Below are 25,964 nucleotides of genomic sequence, written 5' to 3'. Positions count from 1 at the left end.
CTTAAAATAGCTAGCAAAGTCCTGAGGTGAGATGGAGGAAGAAGAAGGGGCAGCTGAGATTGGTCTGAGTAGAGAGTCAAAGACAGAGAAGAGTCGGCGTGGGTTAGACTTGTGTGTGTTGATTAGTGAAGAAAAGTAGGTTTGTTTAGCCTGAGAGAGGGCAGAGTTGAAACAGGATAGCATAAATTTGTAGTGAAGGAAGTCTGCGAAAGTGTGTGATTTCCTCCAGAGGCGTTCAGAGGAACGAGTGGAGGAACGTAGCATGCTCGTGTGGGAATTTAGCCAGGGTCTGAGGTTAGAAGGGCGAGGCTGGAGAGAAAGCAGGACATATAGATCGAGAGAGGAGGATAAGGCAGAGTTGTTTTCCCTGACCAGGTTGTCAGGGTCTGGACCAGAACTGAGAGAGGAGAGGGAGGAGCGTAAAGTGGACTCAAAAGCTGGTAGGTTAATAGAGCGCAGGTCTCTGTAGAAACAAGGGGGAGATGGAGATGGAGAAGGGGAGAAGCGAGAGAGAGCAAATGAGGTGAGGTGATGGTCAGAGAGAGAGGAAAGGGGAAAATGGAGAAATCAGAGATAGAAAAGTTACACATAGGGATGTTACAGACACAGCTCCTGCACAGATGAGCTTACACTATGTTTAGGCACAGGAAGATAAAGTGACTTGCCCAAGGTCACAAGGAGCTGACACTGGTTCCCCTGATTCAAACTCAGCATCATTGTTTACAGAGCCAGTGTCTTTACTTACTGAGCCGCTCCTTCTCTCTATACCATTACTATAAAGTTTGAGTTCAAAGTGTGTGTTCAAAATGTCCTCCGGCTGAAACGTGCGCCCAAAGATGCGTTGATCCAGCTGCTCCCACTGCTGAACGATAAGGTGGTTTTTACAGGTCAACACGAGGGAGAGCCCTTGACTTGACTGAGGCAGGAATCAAGGATCTACGACTGGGATTCACTGTGGGTTATCGCACCCCGATCCTACTCCAACTACCATGGCCGTTAACACTGGATCGTGGTTGATTGAATCCCGGGTTATGCGCGTTACAGAGAGCTACACTGTGTGACTCGGAAAGCTGGCGACAGAGGCCAAGTCTCGCCATCTACCGGGAGATCACCGCCACTGATATAGCTATAACGAGGTCTGTGGCGTCTTTGAGCTCAAGTCATGTATCAATATATGACCCTGATTGATATATATCAATCCCACCCTACCCTCTTCTATCTCCACCTTTCTCACTACACATTGCCCATGCCAGGGTGTGTAATAATCCTGGAAGAATTGCTCTTTCACTACCTGGCTGGAGGAGATCTGGAAGAGCTTGTGAAATGCATTTTTTTTTTAAAGAGACATCCAAGGAAAGTTGTTGCTGGTTCCTCCATGGTTCGTGGTTTGCGTTTCTCAATACCAGTTGTGCCTAGATGTATGTACGTTATTATTTATATTGCGACTCCCTAAGCCAGCTGGTCAAAAACCGCATCTGACAGCAGATGCTAATGCCAATTATAGACTATGGGGACATAGTGTATGGCACAGCACCCCTAACTCATGTTAGCAAACCAGACACCCTCTACAATTCAATTTGTCGTTTTGTTCTCCAATGCAACTACAACACATTACTGCGAAATGCTCAAAGAACTAGATTGGTCATCACTTGAGTCCAGGGTCAAAGTTCACCTTTCCTGTCTTGCCTTCAAATACTTTCTGGCCAAGCTACCCAGCTACCTGAACAAGCTCCTCACCCCTACCACATGCAGCACTTATCACCTGAGATCAGACTCCAAAAGACTGTTCATGGTCCCAAGGTTCAGCAAAGTATCCGGCCGCTCCTCCTTCTCTTAGGCCGTGATTATACTAAAAAATGCCGGCAGTATCGCGCCACGGCGTAAAAACAAAATGCTGTGATCCAATCGAGGTATACATACCTGGAGCGCCGTGCGCGCCGCCTGGAGCTGCAGGCCGCAGACCCGAGAGGAGACAGAGGAATTTGTTTTGGGCAGGCGACGGCCGCGTCACGTGAGCGGTTCAGCCAATGAGGGCGAACTGCTCGCGGCCACGCCTCCGCAACGCCTCCCTGTCTCCTCTGCTTTTCTCCTCTCCTGTCTCCTCTGCATGATCAAGATGCCGCTCAGCGGCAGCGTGAGGTCACCAGATCGCGCTGCCGCCCAACGGCATCCGGTATAATCGAGGCCTTACTGTGCACCTCACGCCTGGAACATTCTACCGGAGACTCTCACCGCCGCCACCAGTCCAAGTTCTTTCAAAACTAAAGCTGTCTCACATTTTAATCTGGTCTGTAACTGTTACATACGCCTATAACATATATTATCTCTAACTGTGCATGCAATGTCTTAAATATAGTGTATACCCTGGTTCATTTAAATGTAACCATTTATTTGTCCTCGTAACTCTGTGCCCAGGACATACGTGAAAACGAGGGGTCACTCTCCATTTATTACTTCCTGGTAACACATTTTATAAATAATGTAAATAGGGTTTGGCAGCAGTAATACACGTGACACAGTAATATAAGACACAATGGGAATAAACGCTTCAGACCTAAAAGTAACATTAGGAAAAGGAGTCCCTGCCCCGAAGAGCTTACAATCTAAGATGCTTGGCAAAGGGATTTATTTGTGATGGAGTTTTATTCATTTTTTCCCCAGACATTCTTGGGTCAATAATACCTGGCTTCCAGACCATTTAAAGGCTATTTTTCTAATGGTTGTATTTCATGTAGAGACTATGCAAGACCCATACACGTGCCCTATAGTCCTCCTGTTATGTCGTTCCATTAAGCTCTGGGCTTCATGGGACCGCATTGCCTCTTCTCAGAGAGAGGAACGTCCTGGCACAGCCTGCCCCCTAAGCCCGTTTCTGGAATGGAGGCTGGACCCTAACCCGAAATAACATATGACGTGACCACATGTCCGCGGTGTTGACATTCTGCAGTGCAATATCGGTATCGGGTACAGACAGGGTGAGGTTATTACAGGGCAGGCTCCTGAAACACTCTCCCTTCTGCGCAGAAAGAACTGCAGCTCTGAGCCAGATCAGTTAACAGAGAACCTGCAATCCATTGGTGTTAACTCCTTCAGCACAAGGGGCTGGCAACACATTGCTTTTAACCCTTCATGCGCTGGAGAGGGACCTGCAACTTAGGCCGCGTCCAGGGTGAAGCTGAGCGCGTGTGCGTACGCACTCGTGCTCAAAGGCATTGCGACAATGTGTTTGTCCTAAGTGCACGCGCTCAGCTGCTTGCTGCTCCGCTACTTGCCGAGACAAATTCTTTTGAATTTGTTGCGCTTGCCCTGGTCACGTGCGCGGTTCAGCCAATGAGGGCGAACTGCTCACGTGACGTCACGGGCACGGCCAAACCCCCCCCCCCCACACACACACACGCAACTACACTGGACACTAATCGCCCCTGCTCGCACGGCGCTCAAGTGAGAGCGCGCTCGCTCTCAGCCCGGACGAGGCCTTATTTACTCTTACCCTTTGACCTCTGGGCGGCCATACAAAGTATGTCGTTCGAACCGTAGGCTCTTTACTTCAACCTCTGCCTCCCCCCTCCCCTTCCCTACCCCTCCTTATGTGAACTGCTGCTTTTCCAAAAAATAAACGTTCCTGCTGGCGGGCTGGAAGCGCTGCTGCTCTGTAACATGTCTTGGTGACGTTACCAGCATGAACCGTGCTTCCTAGCGCAGGCAGATAGGCTGGAAAGCTGCCAGCGCTCAGGAAGGCCAGCCAAGGCCTGGGATCCGCTGGTCAGGAAATGGTTACTGTCTGTGGAGTAAGAATAAACGGAGCCTTTCCTGAGCATGAAAGCAAGGAGCAGAGAAATAAGTGTGCGCTCTCGGGGTGTGTGTCTGCGTGCATAGGAAACAGGTGACTAGGAGACACAGAATATATATGAGCGGGGTCGGGAGAAGTTGTTTTTTTACAGGCGCAGCTGGTGTTGCGATTAACCCTCTGACTGCTACAGAGAACCAGTGGGCCTTCCAAAACCAGTAGTTGCTCTGCCTGCTTACAACAAATTCTCAGCCTACTGTGTTAAACATTGCGGCTAAGTTCTTTTGGAACTTGTGTTAGAAAGTTGTATAAATTATTTAATCTATCTATATCTATATCTATATCTATATATATATATATATATATATATATCTATATATATATATCTATATCTATATCTATATATATATATACAGTGGTTGACAAATCACCAAAAAATCTACTCGCCACCTAGTACCAAACGTGTGCTGCTTGGGCCAATATTTACTCGCCCGGGGGTTAAATCCACTCGCCCGGGGCGAGCAAATGTATAGGTTTGTCGAACACTGTATATATATATATATATATATATATATATATATATATATATATATATAAACAAACACTCCCCCTACCCTCTAGAAAGGAAATTAAAGTTCAAATAAAAAAGCAGCAGTGCTCTGGGTTTGGAAACAGGAGCAGTTGTGCTCTGCGGACTCGTGCATACAGTAAGACGGTGCTAGCCTAGTTACATCCCTGGTGGGCAGCACAGGCCTTCTGCATTCTCCGGCTCTCCTGGAATCCAGCTCTGTTCCATGCGGTAGCAAAACAAAGGTAAGAGGAAATGGCCTTGACGCCTCCTAAGTGGGACTGACGAATTTAAGCTCAATGCCAGATTAATATGGCCTTGATTACATTCTGTGTGCGATTCCGTACTAACAATTAGTTGTTAGCACAGAGCGGTATTGTTTTTGCCGTTAGTGCTGTGTTGAGTATGCCTTTTACACTGGCTGTGCTATGTACAATACAAACAATTACCATTCAGAGAAGTACTGTATGCCGCCTGAAGAAAGTGGCCTGTAACGTTATTTCCACTAGACAAGCAATGTTGGGTTTTCTCTTCTATGTCGGAGGCCCAAAACCGTCTCTTAATCACTGCAGACAAGTGACTTTATCTCCTCGTGATGAGATAATAAGCTCTTTGAGTTAGGAATTCACGGTATCTGCATACGTCATTAGGCGTTAATGGGCGGCAGTTTTGCAGCGTGGCGCAATTCCTGCAAGATGTGCGCGTGTATCTCACTGCATCCAGCGGCCACACCCAGGCCTAAGCTGAAGCCCCTTCCCTGCATCAGCGTTCAGAGCAGGCAGCAGGCTTTCTACAATATAATTCGGAGAATGAGAAGTGGGGTGAGGATTTTTGTTTCCTCCCTGGGGGGGGGGGGGGTTTATTATGAGGACCGGAACCTAAAGCCTTGCATGTAAATCTATCTCTCCACAGCATAAAAACCCATTATCCCACTCAGGGCTGTTTACAAGGTTGCATTGCTTTGTGCTCAGAAAAGGGAGCTCGTGCTTCTCCCCACAAACGGGGCGAGCACAGAATGTACCAGGGACCGTCTCTATATATAGCTCGGCCGGTTCCCAGCTCCACAAAGCTTTCCAATGTGAGGAAATTGATAGATGGAAACTGACGGAGCCTGCCGCAATGCAATTTTATTTTCATCACATCCACCTCTCCTTCTCCAGGGGATTTCTTATTCCAAGTGCCCTCCAAGAGTTGGGTTACCATTTATCGGTAAAAAAAAAAAAAAATCAACATCAAAACCTGGTTCTACTAAGAATTTTTTTTTTTTTTACCTGGTTTATATTTATTTTTTTTACTCGCGATTTGAAATTTGTATTGTAATCCTGTCATTATTAAGCAGTAAAACTAATTAAAGATAAATATTTGCAGTGATTAGTTTGGGGCGGGGGCAGGTGGGGTAACGCACAGTGATTTTTGTCTTGTTTTTATACGTGAGATTTAATTTTTTAAATACCCCTGTTCAGCCGTGTTACAGGCTCCTTCTGCTTTAGCACATACAGGTAGTCCCTCGTTATCCAACGTTTCACTTTACAACGAATGGCATATCCAACACTTTACAATGTAACCCTATGGGCCGTTTTTCGACGCCTGAATGCGTTACCCAACGCTCACCGCCACTGATTAACATGGGACTCGCTTTACAGCGGTGTCACTATCCAACGCTACTTCCAGAACGGATTCCGCTGGATAACCGAGGACCGCCTGTACTGTATGAACCATGGCACGTCAACCCTTAGTACAGTACTTGTCTGAATGTAAGATGTTTTCTTTACGGAAATCGAAGATCAGAGAGGCATTTTCAACATGCATCCCCCAGCGCCAGCATATCAAGTTATTTTGTAAATCGCTCGCTTTGCTTGGGATTTGAGGAAATGGGAAAACTTGGGGGATGAGTAGCAGAAAGGCTATTATCTGGTTTTGAGTGTAGGGCTGCTGTTCTTTTCCACTTTTCACCACAAGTCAAATTCTGTCTCGAGTGAGTGTTCAACCCTTCCTGGCTGACAAACCTGAGCCCAATGTAAAAAGTTTCACGCGGCGACAAGAGAAAAAAATGCTTCATGTACATCTACAAATACTTCTTAAGAGACACCGTTCGTAGCCTACTGTGTGCGGAAATCACACACTGTTGCTTTGATAAGCGGAATAGATTTAAAGGTATATAGAACTGAGGAAGTTCATGAATGGAGATCTCTAAGCATCAGTGTGTCAAGGTAGCAATGCGAGTTAGGGTGGCTATAGGAGGAGGGCGGATGCACAGATAGGCCCATGTATACTAAGCAGTCTGCTGCCGTAACACGCCTTCCAGCGCTAGAAAACCGCTTACAACCAATTACTTGAATGGGTTATAATGGCCTTCCAGCGCTGGAAGACGCATCAAGGTAAAAGACTGCTTCGCAAACATGTGAGATGTGGAAATAATAATAACCGTGGTCCATCTCTTCTCACAACCCCCCCCCCACACGCACACACGCACACACGCGTGTGCACATTCGCATGCACACACACGTCCTGTGCTTCAAAAACTCCTCTTCTAATCCTTACCTCCTCATAGTCCCTTCTGCGCTCTGCCTGACTGTCTCTCGTTAAGGTATCGCAGAGGGTCTGGCTGTTCATTCCTTTTAACATTCAGCCCTCGCCACGCTTGGCTGGTTTCCCCAAAGAAAGGCCTGTAAACCAGACACATGACACACACACAAACCAAGAGCAGGAGCCGTAGCTCGCTTTAACGGTTCCTTTTAACCTTGCCGCTGCTGGGTGCCTTGTTATGTCTTCCTACCGTGGGCACAGGTCTCCCGGAGAGGAGGAAGCCGATTGGAAACTTACTTAGGACAGGGGCGGCAAACTCCGATCCTCAAGGGCCACAACAGGTCAGGTTTTCAGGATATTCCTGTTTCAGCGCAGGTGGCTCAATTAGTCGCTGCTTCAGCACAGGTGGCTCAATGAGAGGCTCAGTTGAAGAAGCGGCGATATCATGAAAACCTGACCTGTTCGACGCCCTTGAGGACTGGACCCTGGCTTAGAGTATCAGAAAAGGAATGTGTGTGTGTGTGTGTGTGTGTGTGTGTGTGTGTGTGTGTGTGTGTGTGTGTGTGTGTGTGTGTGTGTGTGTGTGTGTGTGTGTGTGTGTGTGTGTTATAGCTTCATCCAAAATGAGTAGGAGAAAGGGATAGTGTTATTTCGATTTCTTAGTAGCTGGTTAACAATAGCAGCTCTATGTATTACATAATGCAAGCAGTGCTGCTCAGGGGAGAACAGAAGGGGGAACACTTACATCATGGGGATTACAGACTAGTTTTTCCCTGTCCAAGACTCGGGCAAATAATGTGAGTTCCTGAAAACTACATGTCACTGCTGCGGAGCCTCAAACTGCAGCCGTGGCCCCATCTCTACTTGCCCTGCCTCTTGTAGCCATGTTTTGTTTTGTTTTTTGTTCTTGTGCTATCAGGCACCACAAGGGTTGCGCTACCATGAGGTATTGCATGAGTCTTGGCGGTTGAACATAACTTATTCTTATGTACCTCTTCTGTCCTGTGGATCTACTTGGGACACCCTGGGTGATCTACCGGTCCATTTTAGGTATTATTTGTATTAGCATGAATTTGTAGTTTTCTCTTAGATACTTGCAGCCAGTAATAAACATGCCAGTTATAGTTCTCATCAGAGAGTGCACAATGCACATAGAGATCCTAAATATCTTACACACAGAGTACTGACAGTCTCGTAACATGTTCTTACTCACACTCAGAGTCGACTTCTTGCTCCGGGGGCTGTTAAGAAGAAGCAGAGGGTGGTTAATGCTCAGTATATATATATATATATATATATATATATATATATATATATATATATATATATATATATATATATATATATATATATATATATATATATATATATATATATATATATATATATATATATATATATATATGCGATTTCTTAATTTAATGATTTTTAAATGTCCATTGTGTTAGCTGCGCTCAGAAGCATTGGCAACATATTAACCCTTTCACTGCTGAGGTATTCCCAGAATGTCTTGTTGCACCCTGGGGGTGGGGGGGGGGGGGGCTATTATACATTTTAACCACATCACTGCCAGAGGGACAAGCTACAGGAGCCTGCATTGCAGGTGTCTCTCAGCAGAAGGGTTGGTGTGAAATATAAAGATGATATTTAGAATGGCAGATGGTGTTTTCTTGTTGAAACGTCTGGGTGGTGGAAGAATCCTTCTGTGCCGTCACGGAGAGGGGTTCTCAGCCAAATACCTATATGGCTACATCTGCTATTCTATAAAGGCAAAAATTGAACTATTTAAGGGGCTTTGATGGTATTTGAGGCACTAGATGAGTTTGGTTGCCTTTGGATAATAAGCTCCACGTGGAAAACCTGTCTCTTTCAGGGGGGTGAGGGGAGAGGTGGAGGTGGAGGGGGGGGGGGGGATTAGGGATATGAAACCCATAACCTCCCCAAAGGATGAATCCCAGGGCATCAAATAGTTGGGACTTTGGTTCAATTACTTGGGTGCTTTGTATTATGGGCCAGCTGAGCAATACAATGCAAGACTAGGTATATGCCAGTGTATGGGGACAGAGGCAGGGAGAGCCTGCGGTCTCGTCTGTATGTTATTCTTCTGGGCTCTGGGCTGTGCAACGTATGTGCCATGAGTATGTGTGAACTGATTGTTCTGTTTATTTATCAACAGGATACGGGCGCACTGGGACTTAAACATCTCCTTCCAAGAGACCTCCTGCAGGTACCAGTTTTATTTATTTCCCTCTATGTATGGTAGGATTATAGTTTAACATCCATGTCATGTCAGATATATCATTTTTCACTGATGGAAAGCCTTGTGACCAGTAGGAAAAGGTTAATTGGCACGTATAGTGCAGTATTGTATTGCCTTGCCCTAACTGCATGTGGATGCTATATTGCTATTGTATACATGTCCCGCTGAGATGTCACACCTTATTATTTACAAATGAGTCTATCTATCTATCTATCTATCTATCTATCTATCTATCTATCTATCTATCTATCTCTATCTCAACAGACCCCACCCTTCTAAAAACATTCTTGAAGCTGACTTGAACTGTTTCTTGGAATTATTACCCCACGAAGGCTGGACCATGTACTATAGACTTTTTTTTATTACCTACCTTGCTTTGGGCAATTTAGGACTTTTTTCTGCCTTTTCCTAAAACTACTAACATCTGTATGAACCCCTGTTCATATACTACTATATATGCTCCTCGTGTAGGTATTGGCACCCTATTTCATTGTTGTGTGATATATATATATTTATATATATATATGTATATATGTATATATGTATATATATGTTATGCGCACACACACACACACACACGCTATTGATTGTTTTAAAGATACTGTATGCTTGGTGATGCTGCAGTATAGCATGTAGGGTTACCTAATAGGGCAGCCCGCCTGCAGCATACATCCCCCCATTTATATGAGAAACCCCCATTGTGGAAGCCACTTTTACCCCATTCAATTCTGCCCACCTCTTGTGTGAATCAAGAAAGGGTGAAGGGAATGGGATTCCAGGAAGCAATAGCATTACTGCCCAGCTACCGAGCTCCTCGTGATGTATTCTGTGAGGCACCCTTTGAACACAAGCGGTAGGTTACCCTTAACTAGTTTGCTGGTCGTAGTCCATGGCAGGTTTATCTACCAGCAAAAGAAAGGGTTAATCTTTTGGTCAGTGGCATGTGAGTGTAACGGGGCCTCACAGGCTGTGCATCGCTGTAGAAAAACAGAACAGGACTACAATAAAACGCCTGTCCCTTTGTGTTTCCAGACGTGTGCGAGTAGCCCTTCAGCTCTTAGTAGAGACGCATTGCATTGTGAGCCCACGCAGGCTGCTCAGGCACTGAAACCGCTGAGATTAATGCCTATCGCAGAGCGGCAGCAGTACAAACGGGGGGCAAAATGTAGGCTCGTCGCACCATTTTCATCTTTGCGTCACTCTGCATCAAGATGGCTGCCCTGGTTTTCGCGCCCTGCGCACCGTCTTGCAATTGTGACGTAAACTTTCCCGGCTAACAATTTGCACCAACAGGTCAGGTTTTAATGATATCCCTGCTTCAGCACAGGGGGCTCAATCCCGCTGATTGAGCAACATTTGTTGAAGCTGGGATATCATTATAACCTGACCTGTTGGGGGGCGGGGGTGGGTTTGAGGACAGGAGTTGAGCACTCCTGGCATATACTGTAGGAAACTCTTTCCTAATATGTCACGCAAACATAAAATAGAACAATGTGTCAAAGAAACTTCTATTCGCACTTCCTTTATGGTGATACATCATCCCTTACGAGCTATGTATATGTATGTATGTATGTATATGTATATGTATATGTATATATATATATATATATATATATATATATATATATATATATATATATATATATATATATATATATATATATATATATATATATATATATATATATATATATATACAAATACAACTGTATGCTCATCTGCATGTCTTAGGCAGGTCTGCAACCCCGCCTTTCCCCATTATCACCCAGCATACAGCACTTCCACTGCAGCAAGGGATTCTGGGAAATGACATGCAAATGAGCACACAGTGCCACTTTTTGCTTCAAAAACCATTTTTAACATGGTTCCCTATATATGTGTATATATATGTGTATATGTATGTATGTATATATATATGTGTGTGTGTGTACGTACATGTTTGTGCAAATGTGTTACTTGGAGGTGTGCATGCATTGTCCCTGCCTGAGAATAGTCCGTGCTTTGCCATGGTGTGGATGTCTGGGATAAGCCTGCGTTATCACTCACTGTCACAGGGCAGCCAGAGTGGAGCTGCAGGTGTCGAGCATTGTCCGAGGCCACCAAGGGATCAATGACTTGACGTAGGGAGGTAATGGGGGATTGTGGGGGCCTCATCTCCGAGCCGTTACACCCAAACCACCCTAAAAACATGGAACCCTTCTGTTGCCAGGTGGGCCTGGCCCCTTTAGCAGTGAAGGGGTTAAGATATAGGATATGCTGCAGCCTGCTAGTCCTTTCAGTGCCAGTGAGGCCTTCTGCTCATGGCCATGAAACACCGCATGGGATACGTGTCCTTACAGGGCTTCCTGACATCATGTCATTGAGATACATTTTTATCTAACAGCCTGCATTATTTTGTAGCACCCAAGATACTAAAACCATGCGAGTTACACTCATAGAGGCAACATTAGACATGTAGAAAACGCCACGGGAAAATGGGAATAGCAAGAGTTGCCCCCTTTGTATAAAGGATCTCGCCCTTATTACCCTGACTGCTGAAGGGGTTCAATGCTGCGCCTTTCGTTAGGTGCCTTTCGGTAATGCCTGACCCTAATCTGACCCTACTTAGCCTTGCAGGGGGGGTAATGCTGTCCGGCAGCGGCCCAGCTAGTACTGTACTGACCAAAGGGGCTTACGGAGCTTTCACTGGCCGTGTATGAGGACAAGTGTCAGCTCTGCCCCCTCCCTCGGCTGTCATATCCACAACATAGATCCCATCAGCCTCTGCTGACTCAGATTGCTGCGTCTTAGCAGCGCTCCTCCAGGGGTATCGCCGTCTCTGATCACCCTACACAGGGGCAATGGAGCGACAGAGACAGAGAGCTCCCTATGCACAGGGAAAGCATGTGCTTGTGCCCTCTGCCTGTGATTAATAGGGGACGGTTTGATTTGACAGTGCAGTCCCACCTAGGGGCTTATTCACTAAGCACAGTAGTAGTTAATGCCGTTTCCAATCATTGGCTCGCTTAGTCAGTATTACAATTGGACATTTCTCCTGTTTGTTCTTATACACAAGTAATGTCGGCTCGTGTATTTTTTGGAGATATGTTGATGCCCAGTGGGCCACACATACTAAGTGGTGCTACACAATGAGACACCTTACAGCCCATTCAGGTGAACGAGCCTTCAGGTGCATTATAGAGTAGCACCACTTATGTCTAAGAAGGCTACTAAGCAAACCCGTGCTGCAGAGTATGTCACCGGGTGTTACATGGCTGCAGAGTGTGTCACCGGGTGTTACTTGGCTGCAGAGTGTGTCACCGGGTGTTACATGGCTGCAGAGTATGTCACCGGGTGTTACATGGCTGCAGAGTATGTCACCGGGTGTTACATGGCTTCAGAGTATGTCACCGGGTGTTACATGGCTGCAGAGTATGTCACCGGGTGTTACATGGCTGCAGAGTATGTCACCGGGTGTTACATGGCTGCAGAGTGTGTCACCGGGTGTTACATGGCTGCAGAGTGTGTCACCGGGTGTTACATGACTGCAGAGTATGTCACCGGGTGTTACATGGCTGCAGAGTGTGTCACCGGGTGTTACATGGCTGCAGAGTGTGTCACCGGGTGTTACATGGCTGCAGAGTGTGTCACCGGGTGTTACATGGCTGCAGAGTATGTCACCGGGTGTTACATGGCTGCAGAGTATGTCACCGGGTGTTACATGGCTGCAGAGTGTGTCACCGGGTGTTACATGGCTGCAGAGTGTGTCACCGGGTGTTATATGGCTGCAGAGTATGTCACCGGGTGTTACATGGCTGCAGAGTGTGTCACCGGGTGTTACATGGCTGCAGAGTGTGTCACCGGGTGTTACATGGCTGCAGAGTGTGTCACCGGGTGTTACATGGCTGCAGAGTGTGTCACCGGGTGTTACATGGCTGCAGAGTGTGTCACCGGGTGTTACATGGCTGCAGAGGGTGTCACCGGGTGTTACATGGCTGCAGAGTGTGTCACCGGGTGTTACATGGCTGCAGAGTGTGTCACCGGGTGTTACATGGCTGCAGAGTGTGTCACCGGGTGTTACATGGCTGCAGAGTGTGTCACCGGGTGTTACATGGCTGCAGAGTGTGTCACCGGGTGTTACATGGCTGCAGAGTGTGTCACCGGGTGTTACATGGCTGCAGAGTATGTCACCGGGTGTTACATGGCTGCAGAGTGTGTCACCGGGTGTTACATGGCTGCAGAGTGTGTCACCGGGTGTTACATGGCTGCAGAGTGTGTCACCGGGTGTTACATGGCTGCAGAGTGTGTCACCGGGTGTTACATGGCTGCAGAGTGTGTCACCGGGTGTTACATGGCTGCAGAGTGTGTCACCGGGTGTTACATGGCTGCAGAGTGTGTCACCGGGTGTTACATGGCTGCAGAGTGTGTCACCGGGTGTTACATGGCTGCAGAGTGTGTCACCGGGTGTTACATTTCTGCAGAGTGTGTCACCGGGTGTTACATGGCTGCAGAGTGTGTCACCGGGTGTTACATGGCTGCAGAGTGTGTCACCGGGTGTTACATGGCTGCAGAGTATGTCACCGGGTGTTACATGGCTGCAGAGTATGTCACCGGGTGTTACATGGCTGCAGAGTGTGTCACCGGGTGTTACATGGCTGCAGAGTGTGTCACCGGGTGTTACATGGCTGCAGAGTGTGTCACCGGGTGTTACATGGCTGCAGAGTATGTCACCGGGTGTTACATGGCTGCAGAGGGTGTCACCGGGTGTTACATGGCTGCAGAGTATGTCACCGGGTGTTACATGGCTGCAGAGTGTGTCACCGGGTGTTACATGGCTGCAGAGTATATCACCGGGTGTTACTTGGCTGCAGAGTGTGTCACCGGGTGTTACATGGCTGCAGAGTGTGTCACCGGGTGTTACATGGCTGCAGAGTATGTCACCGGGTGTTACATGGCTGCAGAGGGTGTCACCGGGTGTTACATGGCTGCAGAGTGTGTCACCGGGTGTTACATGGCTGCAGAGTGTGTCACCGGGTGTTACATGGCTGCAGAGTGTGTCACCGGGTGTTACATGGCTGCAGAGTGTGTCACCGGGTGTTACATGGCTGCAGAGTGTGTCACCGGGTGTTACATGGCTGCAGAGTATGTCACCGGGTGTTACATGGCTGCAGAGTGTGTCACCGGGTGTTACATGGCTGCAGAGTGTGTCACCGGGTGTTACATGGCTGCAGAGTATGTCACCGGGTGTTACATGGCTGCAGAGTATGTCACCGGGTGTTACATGGCTGCAGAGTGTGTCACCGGGTGTTACATGGCTGCAGAGTGTGTCACCGGTGTTACATGGCTGCAGAGTGTGTCACCGGGTGTTACATGGCTGCAGAGTGTGTCACCGGGTGTTACATGGCAGCAGAGTGTGTCACCGGGTGTTACATGGCTGCAGAGTATGTCACCGGGTGTTACATGGCTGCAGAGTGTGTCACCGGGTGTTACATGGCTGCAGAGTGTGTCACCGGGTGTTACATGGCTGCAGAGTGTGTCACCGGTGTTACATGGCTGCAGAGTGTGTCACCGGGTGTTACATGGCTGCAGAGTGTGTCACCGGGTGTTACATGGCTGCAGAGTGTGTCACCGGGTGTTACATGGCTGCAGAGTGTGTCACCGGGTGTTACATGGCTGCAGAGTGTGTCACCGGGTGTTACATGGCTGCAGAGTATGTCACCGGGTGTTACATGGCTGCAGAGTATGTCACCGGGTGTTACATGGCTGCAGAGGGTGTCACCGGGTGTTACATGGCTGCAGAGTATGTCACCGGGTGTTACATGGCTGCAGAGTATGTCACCGGGTGTTACATGGCTGCAGAGGGTGTCACCGGGTGTTACATGGCTGCAGAGTATGTCACCGGGTGTTACATGGCTGCAGAGTATGTCACCGGGTGTTACATGGCTGCAGAGTATGTCACCGGGTGTTACATGGCTGCAGAGTATGTCACCGGGTGTTACATGGCTGCAGAGTGTGTCACCGGGTGTTACATGGCTGCAGAGTGTGTCACCGGGTGTTACATGGCTGCAGAGTGTGTCACCGGGTGTTACTTGGCTGCAGAGTGTGTCACCGGGTGTTACATGGCTGCAGAGTGTGTCACCGGGTGTTACATGGCTGCAGAGTGTGTCACCGGGTGTTACATGGCTGCAGAGTGTGTCACCGGGTGTTACATGGCTGCAGAGTATGTCACCGGGTGTTACATGGCTGCAGAGTGTGTCACCGGGTGTTACATGGCTGCAGAGTGTGTCACCGGGTGTTACATGGCTGCAGAGTGTGTCACCGGGTGTTACATGGCTGCAGAGTGTGTCACCGGGTGTTACATGGCTGCAGAGTGTGTCACCGGGTGTTACATGGCTGCAGAGTATGTCACCGGGTGTTACATGGCTGCAGAGTGTGTCACCGGGTGTTACATGGCTGCAGAGTGTGTCACCGGGTGTTACATGGCTGCAGAGTGTGTCACCGGGTGTTACATGGCTGCAGAGTGTGTCACCGGGTGTTACATGGCTGCAGAGTATGTCACCGGGTGTTACATGGCTGCAGAGTGTGTCACCGGGTGTTACATGGCTGCAGAGTATGTCACCGGGTGTTACATGGCTGCAGAGTGTGTTACCGGGTGTTACATGGCTGCAGAGTATGTCACCGGGTGTTACATGGCTGCAGAGTATGTCACCGGGTGTTACATGGCTGCAGAGTATGTCACCGGGTGTTACATGGCTGCAGAGTGTGTCACCGGGTGTTACATGGCTGCAGAGTATGTCACCGGGTGTTACATGGCTGCAGAGTGTGTCACCGGGTGTTACATGGCTGCAGAGTGTGTCACCGGGTGTTACATGGCTGCAGAGTGTGTCACCGGGTGTTACATGGCTGCAGAGTGTGTCACCGGGTGTTACATGGCTGCAGAGTGTGTCACCGGGTGTTACATGGCTGCAGAGTGTGTCACCGGGTGTTACATGGCTGCAGAGTGTGTCACCGGGTGTTACATGGCTGCAGAGTATGTCACCGGGTGTTACATGGCTGCAGAGTGTGTCACCGGGTGTTACATGGCTGCAGAGTATGTCACCGGGTGTTACATGGCTGCAGAGGGTGTCACCGGGTGTTACATGGCTGCAGAGTGTGTCACCGGGTGTTACATGGCTGCAGAGTGTGTCACCGGGTGTTACATGGCTGCAGAGTGTGTCACCGGGTGTTACATGGCTGCAGAGTGTGTCACCGGGTGTTACATGGCTGCAGAGTGTGTCACCGGGTGTTACATGGCTGCAGAGTGTGTCACCGGGTGTTACATGGCTGCAGAGTGTGTCACCGGTGTTACATGGCTGCAGAGTGTGTCACCGGGTGTTACATGGCTGCAGAGTGTGTCACCGGGTGTTACATGGCTGCAGAGTGTGTCACCGGGTGTTACATGGCTGCAGAGTGTGTCACCGGGTGTTACATGGCTGCAGAGTGTGTCACCGGGTGTTACATGGCTGCAGAGTATGTCACCGGGTGTTACATGGCTGCAGAGTGTGTCACCGGGTGTTACATGGCTGCAGAGTGTGTCACCGGGTGTTACATGGCTGCAGAGTATGTCACCGGGTGTTACATGGCTGCAGAGTGTGTCACCGGGTGTTACATGGCTGCAGAGTGTGTCACCGGGTGTTACATGGCTGCAGAGTATGTCACCGGGTGTTACATGGCTGCTTAGTGCTTTCATTTGAACTCCAAGATATTCGGTACGGTAAGACTGCAATGTTTCCTGTTTGTGGTGGTGAGAGGGAAATCTAAGCTTTGATGTTAGCATTGTATGATGGTAGTGGGTATGTTTACATGTTTCCCGACCCCTAACACTTATTTGTTATTTATGTATAAAGAATGACACTCACATGCCCCCTCACATGCACACTCACATGCACACTCACAGGGATAATGACATGCATACTCACAGGCACACTCATGGGATAACGACACTCACATGCACACTCACAGGGATAATGACATGCATACTCACAGGCACACTCATGGGATAACGACACTCACGTGCACACTCACAGGGATAATGACATGCATACTCACAGGCACACTCATGGGATAACGACACTCACATGCACACTCACAGGGATAATGACACTTACATGCACACTCAGGAGATAACGACACTCCCATGCACACTCACAGGGATAGTGACACTTACATGCACACTCAGGAGATAACGACACTCCCATGCACACACACAGGAATAATGACATGCACATGTACATGCACACTGGGATAACGATGCACACTCACATGCACACTCATGAGATAACGACACTCACATGCACACTCACAGGGATAATGACACACACACACACACACACTCACAGGGATAATGACACATGAACATTGCACACACAGGAATAATGACACGCACATGCACACAAAGGATAATAACACTAATGCGCAGGGATAATGACACGTGCACTCACACACTGACACTCAGATGCACACTCGCAGATAATGACACTGGCATTCACACATACCCACACTCACAGGGATAATGTCCTTCACGTGCACACTTACAGTGATAAGGACACCTGCACAGTTGCAGGGACAGTGACACAGTGAGTGCCATTATCCCTGTGAGTGTCACTGTCCCTGCAAGTGTGCAGGTGTCCTTATCACTGTAAGTGTGCACGTGAGGGACATTATCCCTGTTAGCGTGCGCATGAGAGTGCATGCAAGTGTCATTATCTGTGAGTGTGCACCCGAGTGTGTGAGTGCGTGCCATTATCCCTGCCAGTGTGCACTCCTAAGAATAATGACACTCGCATGCACTCCTATTAATAATGACCCATGCGCACACTCGGGGATAATGACACTCGCGTGAATGCTCACAAGGATAATAACCCTCCAATGCGTGCTCACAGGGATAATAACACCGAAACGCCTGCTCGCAGGGATATTCAGCTCCTTGTGCGCGCTCTTGGGGATAATCAGCCTCTCGCGCTTCCTCCCTGAGCTGTCGGAGCGCCCGCCCCCCCGGCGCTACTTATCGGATTTTATTTTCGGAGGTGGGAGGCTGCAGGGTCAGGGTGATTGGTTTCCTTATTGATCTGTGCGGCTCAGTATAATCCCTGCAGCTGCTGGGAGCTCGTTAGAGGCTGGAGAGCGGCTGAAAGGGCTTTTACTCTTTATTTATATGTCTCCTCCGCTCATATTTTATGTAGGGGGAAGTGTGTGTGTGTGTTTTTTTGTTGTTTTTTTTTTAATAAACCTGGGACTTTTATAGCCTGCTCTGTAACCCCTTCCCTGCCAGAAGGGACCGTGCCGTTGATCAGGGAAACCAGACTCGCACGGACTTCCAATGTCGATTTGGATTTGCAGGGATTGGCGTTTTTCGGGTCCCAGTTGTGGACTTTTCTCAGGGATGGAAAAGCCGATCACTTAAATAAAAGCCAACGTTGGCAGTTCGATGTGAGCGCTGTTTCCATGCCCAGCGTTGCTTTGCCTGAACCATTTCAGTATTGGTATATAGCACCCATGGCAGTATACCTGCTGCACTAAGAGGCTGCAGGACAGTGCAGAGCAATTCAACCTTTTTTAGTACCTTTTTGTGAGTGTTGTTCACTGCCTTTTGCCAATGTGAGTTTTTAAGGGGGTATACTTCGAAGCCAACCCCTCCCTTCCCCCCTCCCCCCCCCCCCCCCCACCCATTCAATTTCACAGGGAGTTGCGATCGGAAGCTCAGGGGTGCCAGGAGGTGTCTCCAAAAATACTGGACACAAAGGTGAAAGGTTGTGATGTGCTCGAGGTACACACACGCACGCCCCACTCGCCTCTTTCTGCTCCATGCTGTTTTCTTCTCGCCTTGGCCCCACCCCCAGGCTCCTGACACCTGCTCCTGATTGGCTGCATTACTCAGCAGCAGCTAATCAGGATGGAGGAAGCTGCCCAGCTCCCTAGCAACAGCCCTGCTCTCTCTCCGTGCTCCGGTAAATCCCGCGGCCTCCCAAGCCGGTCAGGTCACTATGTCCAGAGAGGTAATACCGGTATACACATACACGCCCAGAGAAGTAATACCGGTATACACATACACGCCCAGAGAAGTAATACCGGTATACACATACACGCCCAGAGAGGTAATACCGGTATACACATACACGCCCAGAGAGGTAATACCGGTATACACATACACGCCCAGAGAGGTAATACCGGTATACACATACACGCCCAGAGAGGTAATACCGGTATACACATACACGCCCAGAGAGGTAATACCGGTATACACATACACGCCCAGAGAGGTAATACCGGTATATACATACACGCCCAGAGAGGTAATACCGGTATACACATACACGCCCAGAGAGGTAATACCGGTATATACATACACACCTAGAGAGGTAATACCGGTATACACATACACGCCCAGAGAGGTAATACCGGTATACATATACACAGTGTTCGACAAACCTATACATTTGCTCGCCCCGGGCAAGTGGATTTAACATCGTGGCGAGCTCCTATTGGCCCAAGCAGCACACGTGTGGTACTAGGTGGCGAGTAGATTTTTTTGTTCGGCGAGTAGATTTTTTGGTGATTTGTCGACTACTGCACATACACGCCCAGAGAGGTAATACCAGTATACACATACACGCCCAGAGAGGTAATACCGGTATATACATACATGTCCAATATTACCTCTAATGTTTTAATGGACAGAGTGTCCAAATACAGGAGAGTCCGGTTCAATGCTGGACACCTGGCAACCCTACGTTGTATATTGGATGATCCCCATAGGGCCATGACTGTAAATCAAATAACTGTTCCCAAAGTGTGACTCAAGAAATACCCCCTCCCAATACACCATTCCCCCCCACAAATGGACGTTCATGTCATAGACCGTTTTTGACGACCCTTTGCATTGCGTTGCAGGCCTCTCTGGCAGTGAAGGGGTGCTCGGGCTGATAGGGCTACACTGATGCCTCTTTAAAATGTTGATGTGCGTCTCCGCAAGGATTCTCGCTACGTCGCGTCCATTAATTCAGATGAGAACAGCAATTACTCCTTAACATACTGAGGTCACCTCCAGTTGGAATCAAGCCACTGACTGGCTCATGTGATCCGCAAGTGAGATATAATTTTAAAAAATCCAATATATAATAATAATATCACTCCGTATTTAATTACATTCAAATGTGCTGTTCCTATATACCACAGTCTCGGTCCTTTTTAAGCACCTAGAAGGGCTATTTACCAAAGTCTCCTGGCTCCAGAAGTGGCGAATGCTGCGTCCTTTATACCAGACAAAAAGGTCCCCTGGAAGGCAGCCGGAGATGTTTAATACATGTGCTGATGTGATTGCACAGGGATTAGCCCAGTGCTGTAAGTGAGGCAGAGAGGACCAATGTTTAGTTTGGCATCGTTGAACCCTTAGAAAAGCAAAGATGTTAATGGTGACTTGTGCCCCCTATAGACGATCATCCCTAATGTCCGCTTCTAATGTTATGAAACACCACTGCACAAATTCACGGACGCTGTGATTATATATATATATTTGTGTGTGTGCACGTGTCTGTGTATATCAGTGTGTGTGCGCACACACAGACACACAGACACACTGGTATACACACATGCACACGCACAAACACAGAAAGACACCACACTGAAATATGCGCATGCGTGCACAATCATTAATATATATATATATATACACACACATGCACGCACACACACACACACCGATACACACACCGATACACACACTGATATACATAGATGCGCACGCACACAAACTGATATACACACATGCGCGCACACACACACACTGAAATATGCGAACCCGCACACACAATATATGCACACATGCACACACACACACTGATACACTCACACTGATATGCGAACACACACACACTGAAATACACGCACGCGCACACACATTGATATATATATATATATATATATATATATATATATATATATATATATATATATATACACACACACACACACACTGATATACACACACATGCAAAAACACACACAGTTAAATAAGTTTCACTTATGCCTTGTTCATAAAAATTCCAATATTCTCATTCAATTGTCTTGATATAAGTTCTCATTCATACCTTTTAATATAATAAACGGATTTCCAACACACACACACACACACACACACACACACACACACACACACACACACACACACACACACACACACACACACACACACACACACACACACACACACACACACACACACACACACACACACACACACACACACACACTGATATACACGTACAAACAAACACTAAAACATTGATATACACACACTGATTTAGGCAGATACATGTAAAGATATACACAGATTTGCACATACACACTCGTGTACAAAGAAACACATACTTCTTCTAAGGCTGTGTCCCCGCTAGAGCTAAGCGAGTGGCGCTTGCTGAGTTCACTTTGTGCAAAGTGAATTCTCACGTTTACACGGCGCGGGCACGCACGCTCTCCCAAGCTTGGCACTTGGGAAGTCAAAAAAAGAGTGTTCGAAGCGCGCTCAATAGGCCCCCCATGCACTGCACCCCCCCCCCCCCCCCCCCTGCGCGCGCTCGCAAAATTCGCAGGACACCCGCGCTCATGCTTGGAGAGTTAGTGACGTCACCACTCAAGCATGCGCGCAGTCAGCGCCAGCGGGGCTGCAGCCTTATATGCTTGTACTACCAGAGATTGTGATAAGTCGTGACTCCATGAGAAATGCATATGTGCAAAAAGGCTTCGCAGAATAAACTACAAAGAGTCCAATGCAAATAAAATACAGAGACATGTTTTGGAATACAGGTTAGAGTCATAGGCATAAAAAAAATAAAGAGCGCTGTTAATGGCATGTTGGGAGACATACAGTGACTGTATGGTAATGTGTTTACAGCCTATAGACTGGAGGATAACTTGAGGGAGTTAAAGACATATGTAGCGGTTTCTCAGTGACTTATCTCTATACCAGTGGAACCCCAACCCTCTCTAATAGCGCGTCTGAGATCAGATGCATTGTAAGGAACCCCAACCCTCTCTAATAGCGCGTCTGAGATCAGATGCATTGTAAGGAACCCCAACCCTCTCTAATTGTGCGTCTGAGATCAGATGCATTGTAAGGAACCCCAACCCTCTCTAATAGCGCGTCTGAGATCAGATACATTGTAAGGAACCCCAACCCTCTCTAATAGCGCGTCTGAGATCAGGTGCATTGTAAATTCTTCTGTATTTGACACCATTTTCAAATGACCTGAGAATTGCAGGGAACCTTTTCGGGATGTCCGGGGAACCCAAAGTGTTCCTAGGAACTCCTGTTTAAAAGTACTGCTCCATACACACAATTGTGCCCTGTTAGCGCAGACATGAGGACTGTCACAGTGCAGATGTCCTGTCGGCTGTATGCGGGACACCTGCTGTCCATTCCATTCAGAAAACATACAAATAGATTTTAAGATGTCCAAAGACGCCCCTTCCCTGTGCTTACTTTGTAAAACTGAACAGTATACATACATAGTAGAATTTCCAGTTGTGCCAACTGAACCCATGTTGACTGGCCAGGTTGGTTCCCTGGCATTGTGGAGGAAACAGAACCACAGACACTGATGTGGATCAAGCTGTCCCAACGCTTTGGGTTAGTTGGCGAGCCTCCTGTACTGCTTACATGACTGGCACAAAATAAAAACAAGTGATCATTATTAGGCATCTTGTCGTGTCTCTGTTAGTTACGCTTGAGGTTACAAAGGGTTATCTCAGATTGGAGGCAATGCTGACTTAACCTCTTTGCTGCCAGGGGAACCCGCAGTGCATTGCTGGCAGCTAAGGGGTTACTTAGCACAGGGGCTGCGGCGGGCGTATTTCTGCGGACTTCAGCTCCTTTAATGGGATTGGCAGGGTCAGTGTTTCTTGAACAGTTTAAGGCCGCTTAAGGCATTTGGTTAATTGATTCCAAATCACCTTGATTACAAATATGCTAATAGCTTTTTCTGCCTCCTGCTGTGACCTCCTCCACCTCCCCCCCCCCCTGGTCAGCGAGGGGGTGACCTCCTGTCCCAGTTTCCTTTTAAAGGTCTATTCCCGCCAAGTCCTGAATAATTCAGGCCGGAGCATGCTGGGGGTGACGGAAAGCCGTGCAAATGAACCACTTCACTGCTGGGAAAGGCTGGCATTTTGATGCATTGCTGACTCCCAAAGCAGGGAAGGGGGGGAGGGAGGGAGAGGGGGTGCGTGCATCTTCTAGATAAGGCAGGGGCCAGCAACTCCAGTCATCAAGGGCCACCAACACTTAAGGTATTCAGGGTATCCCTGCTTCAGTACAAAGTGGTGGCTGAGCCACCTGTGCTGAAGCAGGGATAACCTGAAAACCTGACATGTTAGTGGCCCTTGAGGAATGGAGTTGTGCAGCCCTGAAATAAGCGGCACATGTAATACCCATAGTGTGAGTAAACTAAAGGGACAATCCCACATAGTCACATATAGCACTTTTTGGCTCATATTTAATAAGTGATGCTATGACATTAGACTCCCTTTGATGCTAATAGACACCTAACAGCCTATTCTCCTCACTAGAACATTTAGAAACTTTAACCCACAACAGTTTCTGGATGACCTTACCAGCTGCCCTTAGTACAGAATCGACTTAATTCCCGACCCTGATTCTGAGCTCAACTATTTCCAAACAGAGTTCTTAAAACTCTGTGATACCCATGCTCCACTACGCAGAATAAGAGTACGGGGGGCCATCTTCCATGGGTTATAACTGACCTTATAGCACTCTACCATTTCAGAGATGTCTTGTGGAAAAGCTACAAAGTAACTGGCACTACCAAGGATCTCAATCACTACAGATGCCTGCGGAACATGTGCACAAGGCAAACAAGGCACGCAAAAGCACAATATTACTCTGACAATCTCCACCAAAATACATCAAACCCAGCTAACTTCTGGAAGGTTATCAACAATATATTCCAGCCTTCTAGCCATCAACAACCAAGTAATATCACTAAGGAGGATATTAGTTTGACAAATCCCACTGACATTGCAAATGCATTCAATGATTACTTGGTGGGGTGTGGTACTAACTTATTAGCGAAACGCAACCCAAACCATAAACATGAACCTCATTCTGGGAGTACCCCTATAGCCCCATCTTCTCCCAACACTGCTCACAATTTTAAATTTGTCCCAGTATCCGAAGAGGGATTACACAAGTGCTCCTCAAATTAAAACTAAGCAGCCAATGTGGACCTGACTTACTACAATCTAAGTTCCTAAAACTTGGTGCCCCAGCCATTGCCAAACCAATGGCTTCCATAGTCAACTCTCTTCTGCCCGCAGGACATATCCCTAAGACCTGGAAAATTGCCAGAGTTGTCCCAATCTTCAAAGTGGGGACAAAAACACTGTCTCAAACTACAGACCAATCTCTCTTCTCCCAATTCTATCCAAAGTCATGGAAAAATGTGTCCACTCCCAATTAAGCGATTACTATACCAAGACACATTTCCCTAGCCAATTCCAATCTGGCTTTCGCCCCAAACACTCCACGGTAACTACCCTGCTAAAAGTTTGCAATGAGATCCAGTGTGGAATGGAATGGGGACAACTCACTGGTGCAATATTCCTAGATTTTGCAAAGGCTTTTGATACTGTTGATCATGTTATCTTGCTTAACAAACTCCAGTGCTCTTGAATAGGGAAGCATATTTTAAACTGGTTCCATTCCTACCTATCAGGTAGATCCCAACATGTGTCCATCTCAGGTTCTAACTCCAACCCCCTGGATATCACCTGTGGTGTCCCGCAAGGCTCTGTTCTGGGGCCCCTACTCTTCTCAGTGTTCATCAATGATCTTCCCACAGCTTGTCAGGCATCCTCAATTCACATGTATGCAGCCGACACATTCCTATATGCACACAGCCCTAGCCTCTCCGACCATGAACACATCCTTCAATCTGACTTTTTGAGACTTGAAAAATGGATTTCCCAAAACAAACTGTTTTTAAACACTGACAAGACTGTAACAATGGTATTTGGGACCAAGGCTACATTTCTAAAGCTTCCAATGACTGAGCTCCAGATCAGAACCAACGCTAAAACCACCCTAACTCCTGTTACTAGTTCTAAATACCTGGGCTTATGGTTTGACTCCCATTTAACATTTGGGATGCACATTGATACCCTGACATCCAAGACCTATGCAAAACTAGGGGTACTTTATAGGAACAAATCCTCCCTAAGCCTGCTGGTCAGAAAGCGTATCGCACAGCAGATGCTAATGCCAATTATTGACTATGGGGACATAATATATGGCTCGGCACCCCAAACCCACCTTAGCAAACGTAACACCCTCTACAATTCAATATGCCGGTTTGTTCTCCAGTGCAACTACAACACACATCACTGCGAAATGCTCAAAGAACTAGATTGGTCATCACTCGAGTCTAGGCGCAAAGTTCACCTTTCCTGTCTTGCCTTCAAACACTTTCTGGGCAAGCTACCCAGCTACCTGAACAAGCTCCTCACCCCTACCACACGCAGCACCTATCATCTGAGATCTGACTCCAAAAGACTGTTCATGGTCCCAAGGTTCAGCAAAGTATCCGTCCGCTCCTCCTTCTTTTACTGTGCCCCACAAAACTGGAACAAACTACCGGAGACTCTCACAGCCGCCACCAGTCTAAGTTCGTCCAAAACTAAAGCGGTCTCACATTTTTATCTGGTCTGTAACTGTTACATACGCCCATAATATATATTATCTCTTAGTGTGCATGCAATGTCTTGTATATAATGTATACCCTGTTCACTTATGTAAC

The 25,964-nt window shown here is 47.6% G+C and overlaps 1 protein-coding gene across 1 annotated transcript in view; it reads left to right on the top strand.

Moving 5' to 3' along the window:
* The window catches only part of SAMD11 (sterile alpha motif domain containing 11), a 168,802-nt gene that overhangs the window by 57,324 nt on the left and 85,514 nt on the right, over positions 1-25,964 (top strand). Inside the window, exon 4 of the mRNA XM_075583516.1 lies at positions 9,058-9,108. Coding sequence (XP_075439631.1) covers positions 9,058-9,108 — 51 coding nt within the window. The remainder of the gene's footprint in view (positions 1-9,057; positions 9,109-25,964) is intronic.

The sequence above is a fragment of the Ascaphus truei genome, unplaced genomic scaffold (assembly GCF_040206685.1).
Source record: "Ascaphus truei isolate aAscTru1 unplaced genomic scaffold, aAscTru1.hap1 HAP1_SCAFFOLD_331, whole genome shotgun sequence".
NCBI lineage: Eukaryota > Metazoa > Chordata > Amphibia > Anura > Ascaphidae > Ascaphus > Ascaphus truei.
Note: the sequence above shows the minus strand (reverse complement) of the source record. Positions and strands in the feature narration are given on the sequence as shown.